At 40.4% G+C, this 12,753-nt stretch overlaps 1 protein-coding gene across 1 annotated transcript; it reads right to left on the bottom strand.

Moving 5' to 3' along the window:
- Nucleotides 1-467: 467 nt before the first annotated feature.
- On the bottom strand, nt 468-8,847 carry LOC103723131 (protein NSP-INTERACTING KINASE 3). The gene is made up of 11 exons (XM_008813951.3): nt 7,924-8,847; nt 6,726-6,858; nt 6,542-6,613; nt 6,148-6,291; nt 5,927-5,998; nt 5,742-5,801; nt 5,527-5,624; nt 5,241-5,390; nt 3,450-3,791; nt 1,501-1,892; nt 468-1,013 (listed from the first exon to the last, which is right to left on the bottom strand). Exons 1-11 carry the CDS (start codon nt 8,030-8,032, stop codon nt 696-698), a joined length of 1,890 nt encoding a protein of 629 aa, XP_008812173.2. The 5' UTR covers nt 8,033-8,847; the 3' UTR covers nt 468-695.
- Between the last annotated feature and the right edge of the window lie 3,906 nt (nt 8,848-12,753).

The following is a 12,753-nucleotide window of genomic DNA, read 5'->3' as shown; positions in this document are numbered from 1 at the left end:
TGTGAAGTATGAGATGATTATGACTTAAGAGGCAAGCCTACCGTATGTTATTTTCAGATTTCAGGTTTTGCTGTTTCTTGAAAACAAACTGCTTCATGCCGTACTGAGAATGTGGCCTATCAAAGTGGCTTCGAGGAGCAAAATTGTAGCAGGCACCCTTGGGTTCTAGACTCGAGTTGAGCAGGCATTTCTTGAAATTTTGGTTTTTTATCAGCTACCGTAACACGCCTTAGATCAACTCATCGGACGGATTGGCTCTGCATCTATTGGTTTTGCCTATCAGATAGATAGCACACTTGGATTACTTCGTTCCGTTTCTTTTGTTGTAACTGCATCCAACTTACCTCTTTCGCATGCTGTGGTGAAGTGAAACATAATGCGCACCAAGTCTATCAGCTGAAAGGGTGCATTAAACCTTGCAGGCCCGACATCAATAAATTTCTATACTTTCTCACTTAAGGCTCAGGTAGACAAAAAATTTACCAGGATCTCCCTTCTAAAATGCTAGAATAACAGAGAAACTTCCAGTAGAAAAATTTTAGCCATTCCTACAATCTTTCTTTTTGTACAAATGAATATTGCATGCAATCAGACAGCTATAAACACCAAGCCGACACTCTCATCCAAAAAAAACAAGCAACCTTCATTCCCAAGCTTCCAAGAGTCGGACATGTACAACTGAATATCTATTGAAGTCATCTTGGGCCCGAAAGCTCGATTGCGTCTACAACAAGCGAAGACTCCTCTACAAAGTCCAAGTACCTTGGAGGTGGCTGCTCCGAGGAAAGAGACTTCGGCGCGTCGATCTTCTGTGAGGCCTCCCACTTTTCTGCCAGACCATCACCTTCCAACATTCTCACCACTTCTGACATCTTGGGCCGGTGGGATGGATGGTATTGCGTGCAGAGGAGAGCCACCTGAACCATCTCCTCCAGCTCAACCCTGTCATAGTTGTTCTTGAGGTCCTTATCCACCATCATGCTCAACTTGTTCTCTTGATGGAGTTTCTTCACCTGCAAATAAGAAGTGGCCATTAGCTAACTACACCCTTGCTATGACTAGCATTGTATTACCAGTCCTTGTACAGCTGCTCTCTACCACAAAACAGATTGCCCAGAATCCAGAGATAGCAGAGGAGACTTTTCTTCTTGTCCTTCCCTCCCCATTTTTTCAAAGATTATTCTTTCCATTTCATAAAAGATCGTGGTAACTTTTCAGTCGCCATTTTATTATTGGAAGAGGCAGTCTCTAAGTGGTTTTGCAGTCCATCACTTGTCCATTGCTCTAAAATTGAGCAAAATATGCTTGCACTTTTTCCTTCTTAAAGGGTTGGGGTTGGCAAACCGTGCAGCTCTCTCATATACTACAGAATAGAGAGGAATCCAAGTAACTCCCACAAGTGTGATCCATTCATTATTTGAGAGTAAATCCCCGGTCAAGTTCTCTTCATGAAGCCCCTTACATTTCTATATATGAGAGAGAGTGAAACAGAGAGCTTACCCAATCAAGCATTACTCCTTTCTGGTTTGCTAGCCGGCCAAAATCCAGTGCCTTCTGACCAGTAATCAGCTCAAGTAGCAGGACGCCAAAGCCAAAGACATCAGTCTTCTCCGATGACTGACCCGTTGACAAATATTCTGGAGCTATATGCCCAACTGTACCACGCACTGCTGTTGTAACATGTGATTCCCGATGATCCAAAAGCTTTGCCAAACCAAAATCCCCAACAACAGCTTCAAATTCTTCATCGAGAAGAATATTAGCAGCTTTAACATCACGATGAATAATTTTTGGGTCACACTGTTCATGCAAGTACAATAATCCCCGTGCTGTCCCCAAAGCTATCATCTTTCGCCTTGACCAGTCTAAAACTGGCCTACCGTTAACGTGTTCTGCCACATAACAGGAACAAGATATAAGCAAAACTATAATTCTTGTGTGACACAACCTTGCCGTAAACTAGCAAGTGTTTAAATCTTTGATGATCCAATCGTGTTTGTGCAAATTAGTTTATTTATCTTAATATTAAACTGCATGATAGTTTTCAGTAGCTCTCATGATTCTAGTGCAAAGCAAAAACAAGTGGCAAAAGCGATTGCAAAATGACAGCTCAAAGAAAGTAGAAGGGGGGTGATATGAAATGTTCTTGAAAAGTACAATTGCAAAGGAAAGGGAAAATCATCTCCTATATGTTTTGGCTCTATACAAGTATCCAAAATCTCCCCAATGCACAAACTATATGGAACTAAATACATGCTAGCGCGGGCTCCCGCATACTCCCTGGTTTCAGCCCTGGCATCCTAATGAAGAAAGATTCAAATCCAATCAAAAATATTATGATGGGCTCATGGTCAGCCTAAAAATGGCCCTGCTACAATATCTCCTAATCTACATGGGTTATACGTCGGGTCTGCTCCGACAATGTTTGTAATGATTAGGACCTCATCTAAAAAAGTTAGTTGGAAGATATTATTTGGATTTCTTAGCCCTGTATATGTACCCAAGGTCAACTTAATGCATAATCGATGTGGGATTAAATACAAGCATGATACGGGTTCTCACATACTCGCCCTATTTAAGCCCTCACATCCTTGCCAAGCTAAAGGTCCAAATGCAAATAAAATCGAACACAAATACTATGATCAGCCCATGATCAGCCACAAAACGCTATAGTATTCCCTGATCCACATGGGCCATGGGCCACGCCCCTTTAATATCATCTGTAACAAGCCAAGACCTCACTTAAAAAGGCTCCACAAGGTGTTATTTGGTTCCTTAATCCCTTATATGTACCCAAGACAACTCAGTGCATAACTGATGTGGGGCTAAACAAACACCTGCATGGGTCCTCACCTTGGTGGTTTCTATCTCCAGGGGGAATGAAGAGGTTATGGCTCCCTATAAGTTTTCAATAGAGAAAACATAGGATAAGGCTAAAAAGTTTCCCAATAGACATAAAGGAATCAGCATGTCATGACAATCAAAATGCTGTTAACTCAGAAGCCTACAATGGCAGAATCGCAGTTGATCATGACTCTTATCGTGAACTATGCTCCAAATATCACATGAAACATAATGAACACCATAGAACTGGTCCACTGCAAAATAATTAACATGATTCTTGCTAATATCATAACTTTCAAAAAAGAGATGTGTTTATCTCATTACATGTAAATGATGAAAAAGCCTCCAACATACACAAATAACTATGAATATTTCATTGTTTTTGCTGATGTGCCATGTTACCTAATCATTGCATGTTACCATACCCAAACACTTGCCCAGCAAGGACATAACCAATCTAAAATAAGATGATGCTTTCCCTGTATCACAAAATTAACTGACACCTATCTCATGCAGTTTTTGTGGTATTCCTACTGTGCTTGTGTTAGAATTTTCTGATGCAAATAGCAGAATATCCATGCACTTGTTCTAACTTGTACACTCACCTCTTAATTGAGAAGCAACACTTCCATTTGACATGTAAGGGTAGACAAGTAGTCTTTCATTCTCTTTTGTGCAGAATCCACAAAGTCTAAGGAGATTCCGATGAACGGCCAAGCTTATCATTTCAACTTCAGTTTGAAACTGGACTTCCCCACCAATGGCATTGTGATCTTTCAACCTTTTAACAGCAACAACTGTGCCATCCCGCAAGCATCCTTTATAAACAATACCATAACCCCCTTTTCCTAAAATATTTTTTGCATTGAAATTATTGGTGGCTACTCGAAGCTCCTTGAAGGAATAGCGTTTCAAATGACCCAAGCATATTTCTGGATCATATTGATCTGAAAAGAACAAGTTAGTTCAGAATAAATACCAAGATATATATACGAATTCAGAAATTCAAACTTCATCAAATTCGAATGACATATTTCTACCACTCAGTCATAAGAAATAAAACCATCGCACTACTATATGATAATTCCACCTTGGATCATACATGAAAATGTGGGCAATTGAACAAGTAAATGAACATTCCACAGAGCATAATGAGACCTCCATTTTAGTCTCTTTCTAAAGGATAGCCCCTTCCTGACACTTCCATCCAAAATATGAATTCGATAAGATGATTCATTTGCAGCCAAATTGAAGAATATTCTGAGGAAAAAGAACCGGAAACCCTAATAATTCAATATATGTTAGAGATAAGATTGCATATGAGTTGGGCATTCAGTTGTAACTAAGCTTGGTTTCTATCATCTTTGCATGTTGAAGCGGACATAGTTCGCCTGCTCAAAGTAAACACTCTTGTATAAGAACATCATGGGTTTGCTCATTTTTCTTATCTGACTGTAGATGATCACTGCAAAACTGTCCCAGATGCTTGAGTCATGTTCTAATAATATGAGCTTTTTTTTGGGACTGATAGCATATTTTTTGTATATAACTTATTAATCCTGCACATCTATCACTTCTAGTTATAGAGTGGGAGGATGGATAGGGGTTAATTCATGTGCTCAGCTTGCTTAAAACTATTTGGTTCGTTATGTGACTGCATCTCATCCATGCATTTCTGCTTGACCTTAAGTATAATATCATGAAGTGATTGTATGATTTTTTCAACTATTCACATTGTACATTATTATTTTTTAAGCTTATTTCATCTGCCATTGCTTGTTTGAATCAATATTCTGCTAGTTCATATAAATTTATCTTGAACTTTTTTATAATTGTGAAGTACAAATCTTTAGAAATTTAATAAACAACCAATGCATGAACTTACGTTGGTTTATGATGGCAGGTTTACTTAGACCAAATAAAAATATCATTTGAGTATTTAGAAAATGTCCATCCCAATTAGGAAGCAATTGAAAGTAACCTAGATAAAATTAGGAGGAGAGGAGAAAAGGAGAGGACGTGCTCATAGCATTACCCAGAATGTGGGTTGCAAAAAGGCAGTGTCAAGCACCCTTTGGTGCTGGTGCATGCTAAGCATCAGCAGTAAACACATTACAATAGCTTGTGTACCATGTTGACTTCAGATTAGCAAGGACATGATATATGACGGGTTGCATTTTGGGCGATGTTTACTTAAAAAAAGAACATTAAAGAATGATGTACAGGATTCAGAGCTCATCAATTATTACTATGGTACTGCAGAGTAACATGTGAATACAAACTCTTGACATGGTAAGTGAGTTTACTCTAAGCATATGAGTCAAAAGAAAACAACTTTTTAGAGAAATGACTAGCAAGCAGAAATGAACGGAACTCCAAATTGGGATCAAACTTACCATTTACATCAAAGAAAATCTGTTGATTGTGTCTACGACGCCAACCAAGAAGCAAGCCAGCAGCAATTGCTATTAAAGTAACACAACCAATACTGGAACCAAATGCAATAGCCACCCGATGGTTTCTTGTCACTCCACGTTGTGACTGAGCTGAGAAACCCAAGATGTCTATTAATTAGAGTAATCATTGGAGGAAATTACCGAAGTGTTTTCAGATAACTCATTATATGGGAGGATAAAAATGCTCCATCAGCCATAGCATTTGAATGAAATTTAAATGCAATACCCTTTAGATCATCTGGGGGATATGAAAGTGGATCCAGAGACACAGAAGAGCAATTGCTTCTAGAGTTTGACCCACATATCAAAGGATTTCCAACAACACTGGCAGAAATTTCAAGAATAACAACCAGCTTAGTGATCCATAATTGTTTCAATTTGCAACTGTGAAACTAGGAGCAATGAAATGAGAAAAGGAGTGGGAGAAAAAGAACAACTTACTTGAAAGTTCTTGCAGATATCTTGGGTAAGGAACCACTCAAATTGTTATATGAAAGATCTCTACAAACAAAATCAAATGTGATAATTATATCACAAATTAAACCAGGAAGGAGAAAAACAGAGAAAATATACATGTCTTTATAACTTGAGGATAGGAAGAAGAGTTAGAGGACACAAGGACATACAAAAGAGTGAGACCTTTGATGTTGGACAACGAATCAGGGCAAGGTCCAGAAAAGCTGTTGTTGTTCAGGCGCCTAACTTACTCAAATCAGAATACAAAACTGATTAAAAAAGGAGTAAGCTTCCATGTACGCAAGATTAACAAGAAAATGCACGATCATTCTACTAATGTAAATAGTTAACTTATTTAGGAAAACAATAAAAAAAATTTTCTAAATCTTACAGATAATTCAGATTCTTTAGGTCCCCCAATGAACTTGGTATTCCACCATCGAACTGATTGTTAGAAAGATCCAGCGTCTGGAGCTTCTCCAACTTAGTGATATCAGCAGGAATAGGTCCAGAAATAACATTGTTCTGCAGAAGCCTGTAGAAACGAATGCCACCTTTCATTTTTTTTTACATAAACCTATGAGCTAATGCATTTAACAAATCTCAACAGCAATTGTGAATATTAAACTTTCAACTCTGGAATGAGGAGAATGTTTTCCCCAACGGCTTACATTATATGATTGGGCCTTTTATATCATAATCAATATCATTGTTTATACAAAAGAGTCAAGATCAGTCCAGTTTAAAATTCCGTATTCAGATCTAGAGCAGGTTTGCCCACTTACACAGACTGCAGATTTGTAAGATTTCCAATCCCTGGTGATAAAGTCCCGGACAAGCTTTGGCTGGGCATTCCGCTGGCAAGATTAATTAGAAAAAGAAAAAGAAGAGAACACAGAAGCAATTATTAAATGATATGTTATTAATGAAAACGGTCAGATATTGTAAAAAGTGGCATTTGGGTCTTACAGCGCAGAGACATATCCATCAGCTGAGCAGGTAACCATCCTCCAACTACATGGATCTACTGAGTTGATATCCCAATTCTCCAAGACATTATACGGGTCATTAAGTTCCATTTTTATGGCCATCAACGCAACAACTGCATTTATAGGACAAAATCAAATGCCAAGGACTTATGGTTTTCATGCCCTGACAGTTATTATTGTTCAAAGGCAAGAGTAATGATCTGAATCTCCAAAGGGAAAAAAGATGAAAAGCAGCAAAGCAGAAAAATGAAAGTTTAGGAAGTTTTGTCGAGGTTGAATGTCGTCTCTCATCAGATGAGTTTGTACTCTAAAATCTTGGACACAAAATGAAGCTATGGTTGTCTTCAAATGAGGCAGGCAACTATGAGTGATTAAATGTTCCATGGAAGAGTCCAATTCATATTTTCAAGTACATAAGAAATACCATGAAGTGAGCATCTGGATATAAAGAAGGAATGCCAGTAACACCGATGGCAATGTTTTTTAAGAAAAAATAAAAGGCAGAAAAGGATAACTAGGTTTTAGTTTAGCTAGGTGGAAGCTTGCAAAGGGCAGCTCTTGACTGAAAGATAGTATTGGATCAGAAATTTGCATGCTTAATACTACATCTGCCAAGCTAGCATGCTGAGCCAATATGGGATGAGAACTCCAGATATTCCTTTAATTATTATTGTTATTATTTTTTTTGGTAAGCATTGCATGTCTCCTATGCTCTTAGATTCTAACATATGTCGACTTAAATTCAACCAGAAGTTGGGGTAGAATATGGGAAAATATATAAATGAATGAATGAATCTATCTTCAGGATGACGAGGTAGGATAATACGTGAAATGCAGATGCCCTCCATGGACGCAGACTATATACAGAAAACCGTAAAATACAAAGCAAAAGAAGGAAAAGATCATCTCTTCACTCTACAAGCTGAAAGATTGAACCATCAAGGCAAGATGGTTGCTTTGAACAACTCTTGCAGTTCGCCAAAATCATACTACAAACAAATCAAAGAAAAAGGAGCAGAGGACGATCAAGAGGAAGAGGAAACAAATTTACATCAGAAAACGCTGATGGTGGATAAGTAGCTCAAAGAATTAAGCATATCCAGCTGCTAAGAATCTTGAAAAAAAAAAAAAGAAGAAGAAAGGAGAGAGAAAGATAAGAAAAATTAAGATCCACTGACCTTCATAGTTTATACCAGAGGGTGAAAGAGTAGCAGCAGGCAGTTCCGGCCATGCCCATAGCAGCAAGCCAAGCATCCAAAAAGGGAAGCCCAAAACCCTCCTTGCCATGCTTTGTCCCCACTCCAATTTCCCTCCCTCTCCCTCTCCCTTATACCTCCAGCCAATTTGTCATGGCCTCCGCACCCTCACCAACTCCGCACCCGAAAACCATCTCGCCACAGGAGCACTCGGCCGAGAAACGCCGGCAAATTCCAAACTCGGAATCAGTCCTCAGTCGGCCAGCTAAAAGCTACCTTTCCGACCAAACTGCCTTGGCCCAGAAGCCGGGATGGTATCCTTCTCTCCCTCAGGCCAGATGCGAAAAAAAGGAACCACCTTTCCAGCCACGCTCCATACAGAAGCCCCCCAGATGCAAAATCCAACGCTGGACGAGAAAATTCCACGGCCCGGATCAGCAAGCAGCTAGATAAGGCGCCAAAAACCCCTCTCTCTCTCTCTCTCTCTCTCTCTCACTCTCTCTCACTCACTCACACACACACACACACACACAATCAAATTCCAGCCATCCCCGGCAAAAGAGACAAATTTCTTATCGGAAGGAATCCTCTGCTTTTGCTCCTCCTACTCCTGCTCCTCTCCAGCAGCGTCCTCTCAGGGATCGATTGATATAGGCGAATACAATCTCGCCGCTGCTGCCAGATTTGTCCTCCTCCTCCTCCTCCTCCTCACTCTGAGTCCCAGCAACTGAGAAGAGAAAGAAAAGACGCTCCCATTCTGATGTCCTTTTGCGGGCACATACACACACAGAACCGGAGGGGAGACACAGCAACCAAACACGCGAAGGGACAGTGCTAACTGCCAAACGCGACACGGATGCAGATGCGAGAGAGAGAGAGAGAGAGAAAGAGAGAGAGAGCAGAGCGCAAGCTGCCCAGCTTCAAAAGAAACAAAAGAAAAGAACTCATATTACGGGCTGTAAAATTATAAAGAAGGCGAGATTGAAAAGCTTAGAATTTTATTGCTCTCGTGATTCCGCTTTTTGTTGTTATTGAAAAAAAAAAACTGAGGGCAGCCGGTATGGTGTCCCATCACTTCCGGTACCGTCACTTCGACTCCTCTCCAAGTTCCCACAAACAAGAGATGATTCTTTTGATACCAGCTAAAAGATGGAGCGATTAACTAGAAATGTGGAAGAATTTATAATCTGCCTTTGTTCTTGATCTATTATTACATGTATCATCACATGTGGAAATATAGAAAGAGAGCAAGTAGCATGGGCCTGGGAGAGCGAAATATCATGTTGCTCGCTTGCCTCTAAATGGCAACTGTTTCGTTTTTTTTTTTTTTTTGGGGTTGATAATCGAAGCTGTTTGTCATCTCCTATGGCGCTACTTTGTAAATAGATGAAACAATTGGCAGAGATATGAACAGGTGGGGTGTGCTGAGGTAATAGCAAGATGTAATGCCTTGCCCGCACCCAATTACAATACAATGTGCGCGTAAGCAAGATGTAGTGCATCATCCACACCTGGTTAAAAATAAATAAAAAAAAGGTGGAGGCGTGGAGCAACGAAAGACACTCATTGTGTAGATTTTTTTTCATTTTTCTCTTTTCCTTCTGGTATCATATGAAAATGGCCGCCGCTCTGTAATTCCGGTTCATCGTAATGCATCTCCTCTCCCACCGGAGGTGACCGCACCGCAGCCTTCGTGAAGTGATGCTGCAGCAGCAGCGAAAGGAGTGTCGTATGGTAAAGCTGTAAAGCTCTGGGGAGCCGGTCACGTGGTTGGCTTTTTGTCGCCGCCTCTGTTGGTTTCCGAGCTCCGGACGGCGACCCCCCCAGCCCACCCCCTTATGGTGTGGGTCCCGTCTGCACATGTTATCTTGACACCACCAACAAGACGCAGGCACATAGCATCCATCCCCTATCCACCGTGCTGCTGCGATGTTCCGATCCCCTCGAACCGGACTTCCGCTTAGGGTGGGTCTCTGATATCTGCTGGGGCTGAATGCATCATCTTGGAGAGAGATTTCTCTCACGTGAGCACAACCAAAAAAAACAGTGTGGGATCCGTCTCCACCAGCTCTCATCGTGGAATTTATTAAGATACAACGGGGCGACAAATTGTTGAAAATATACCGCCAAATCCCCAGATGGGCGAAGGGATGGGTTTTTGGAAATTAAACCAACCACGAGAGCCCTGAACCCTAGAAAAATCCTCCCGCCGGTGGGCTTTTAATTAGTCCAGCAAAACCGATGTACCAAAAAAAAAAACAGTCCAGCAAACGGTACAAACAGGCTGCCACCGCCATCTGCCCCTCCCCGGGCCTTTTTTTTTTTTTTAATTTTTAATCTTTTTCTTGTCATGGGAGCACGGGAGATGCTCGCTCCAGCAAGCAAAGATACCCCCTTCCTTGGGAACTCCACAACAGAACTGCTAGCTAGGCTGAAAAGGCAGTAACAAAAGTGAAATTTATACATATGGAAGTGGCTGAGGTCCGGAGAAGGAAAGATGGCTGGTACCAAGGTAATTTGTGACTCCCATCCGATGAAGCTCTGGTGTCCGGCAACCGGACGGACAGTTTAGATCAACCCTCCTTGGACGCATTCGGCCATCCATGGGACAAGCCTGAAAATAATAATGTGCTTGGACCACGTCCCCTTGTGGCTGGCTCCGTTTTGGCTGTCCTCTTGGGAAGGTATCACCGGTGCCGCTCCTGTTTGTGCTTGGGTCCCCTGCACTCTCGCTTCTCATGCGACTATCAAAAGGATTATTTTGAAAATGCACGAGCTCATTTTGATTCAATGAACATCAGGGTCCGGATATCCAGATCCATATGGTCGTAATTAGCTTGCGCCAGTTGGTGGAGCTAAGCATGCTGCCAGCGCCCTGTCGATAATCTGGGCAATTGCATCTTTTTCTTTTTGATAAAATCAGATTTTATTTGTACTAATCTCCAAAAAAACACGTCCATATAAATTAGAAAATAATATATATATAAAAAATTATAGCAGCTCACAAGATAGAATCAATATTATTGATTTGCCATACATATTGCCATCCAATTAGTTGTGGTGCCAATTTTTACTAAAAATATGTATCGCCTCATAATAAATTAGAGCTGAAGCCAACCCCCTGTTATCTTATAGCGATGGATGGGAAGTTCCAGAACTTGGATGGTCTGATAACCATCCAATCACTATCCATGAATCCCTTTCAAGAATAATTTGGGATGCCTTCAGGTATTTTCATCGCCACTAATATCGTGGTGTCAAAGTGTTTAATACCACCTACCGCCACAAATGCATCATCTAAACTTCTAATAACAAAACTGCCCTTTCGAACCCGTCTTTAGTTAGAACATTACTATCAAAATGGGCCTAGGATAGCGACTCTCAAGAAAAATAAATCAGAGATGCAAAATTTGCAGAATAATGGCCACAAATTTTTCCTGCTATCAGAGGTCGCTTTAAAGTATTTATGCAAATAAATTACTGGGTTAGAGAAACAACTCTCATCAAATAGAAGATATGTTCGCTCCTCTCCAACCAAATTTAATGAGCAACATAAGACATCAAAAACGCCTCATACCTTTGGGTACTTCTAAAAAGGTTTCTCTTTAACTTATTAAACGAACCCATCCATTTGATAGCAATGGCATAAAAGCTGCATCAGAAAGAGAAACTTGTCTCCAACCCAATGTCACCACTTTACAGTTGCATCTTCTTTGATGACTACTAACATGGCAACGCTTAACCCATTTAACTTAATTCAACCTGTTATATGCAGTTTGGATTACCCGTTTAATAAGACAATGAAGCGTAGATCTGTTTAATAAATAGGTTGGATTTAGGTTGATAGATATCTGACTTAATCCATATCCGATGTTACTTGTTCTATTTTTAACCCATACAATATAGGTTGAAAACAGAAAAAGATTTCTTGCTGGAGCTTATCCAGTAGAAAACCCTCCGATGCTTAAATCAACTGAATTCCATAGAACAGAAAGACTTTGAGAGAGATGCAGAGTTTCAGAAGAGAGAATAGTGAGAAAAATATATCCGAAGGTCCTCCGATCTTCTCTTTATATAGAGTAGGGTTGGTGTCTGTTATCAAGAATAATGAAATGCACAATAATTGTTGGGTAATGGATCCTATATTGCGCACTTGGTGGCAACCGTTCCAATCGCACAGTAATCGTCGCAAGAACACGTTCTTAAATAGGCTTTAAATTGAAGATACATGGCTCTTCTCTATTGCTTGTTTGGATCTAACCGGCACCTAGACGAAACCAAGGTATTTACTTCGGACATTACTAAGGTTAACATGATGTCGACTTATACCGAGGTCAGGCTAACAAATATTCAGCACATGACTTATTCTCCACTTCCGAGCTTGATTTCTTTTTTTTTATAGCATAGATGAAGGAAATGGTTATGACCCAACTGAGCTTATCTGTTGGAGCTAGTCTTGATCTTGGGGCGAGATAGGTTAATTTTATAATGTACATATATATATATATATATATGTTCTACGTATATACTATAAATAAAATATTAAGGCTGTCTGCCCGAGGGTCTCGCACTCCCAAGAGTATTTGTGTCGCTTTGGGAGAAAAGGAAATACCCAACAAACCCCGCCAAACTACCAGCGGTAAATCCCAAGGCATTATTGGGGTATTACCGCGGCCGAGCCGCTCGAACGAGGGAGATTTTTTTTTAAAAGAAGAAAAAAGAATACTTTCCCTCGGGAGAAGAGGATTCCCGTACATTATTCCTGAGCCACTCATGAAGTTGAATATAAGCCTTCAAGTCTTTAAAAACAGT

This window comes from Phoenix dactylifera, chromosome 15 (assembly GCF_009389715.1).
Source record: "Phoenix dactylifera cultivar Barhee BC4 chromosome 15, palm_55x_up_171113_PBpolish2nd_filt_p, whole genome shotgun sequence".
Classification (NCBI taxonomy): Eukaryota; Viridiplantae; Streptophyta; class Magnoliopsida; order Arecales; family Arecaceae; genus Phoenix; species Phoenix dactylifera.
The sequence above is the reverse complement of the archived record's forward strand: the minus strand, read 5'-3'. Positions and strand labels throughout refer to the sequence as shown.

Coding starts and splice junctions, on each gene's coding strand:
- LOC103723131 (XM_008813951.3), bottom strand. CDS start 8,032: ATGGCAAGGAGGGTTTTGGGCTTCCCTTTTTGGATGCTTGGCTTGCTG. Junction 5,802..5,926: donor ATCAAAGGTCTCACTCTTTT/GTATGTCCTTGT, acceptor TTTTGTTTGTAG/AGATCTTTCATATAACAATT. Junction 3,792..5,240: donor GATTTTCTTTGATGTAAATG/GTAAGTTTGATC, acceptor TGTTCTTTTCAG/ATCAATATGATCCAGAAATA.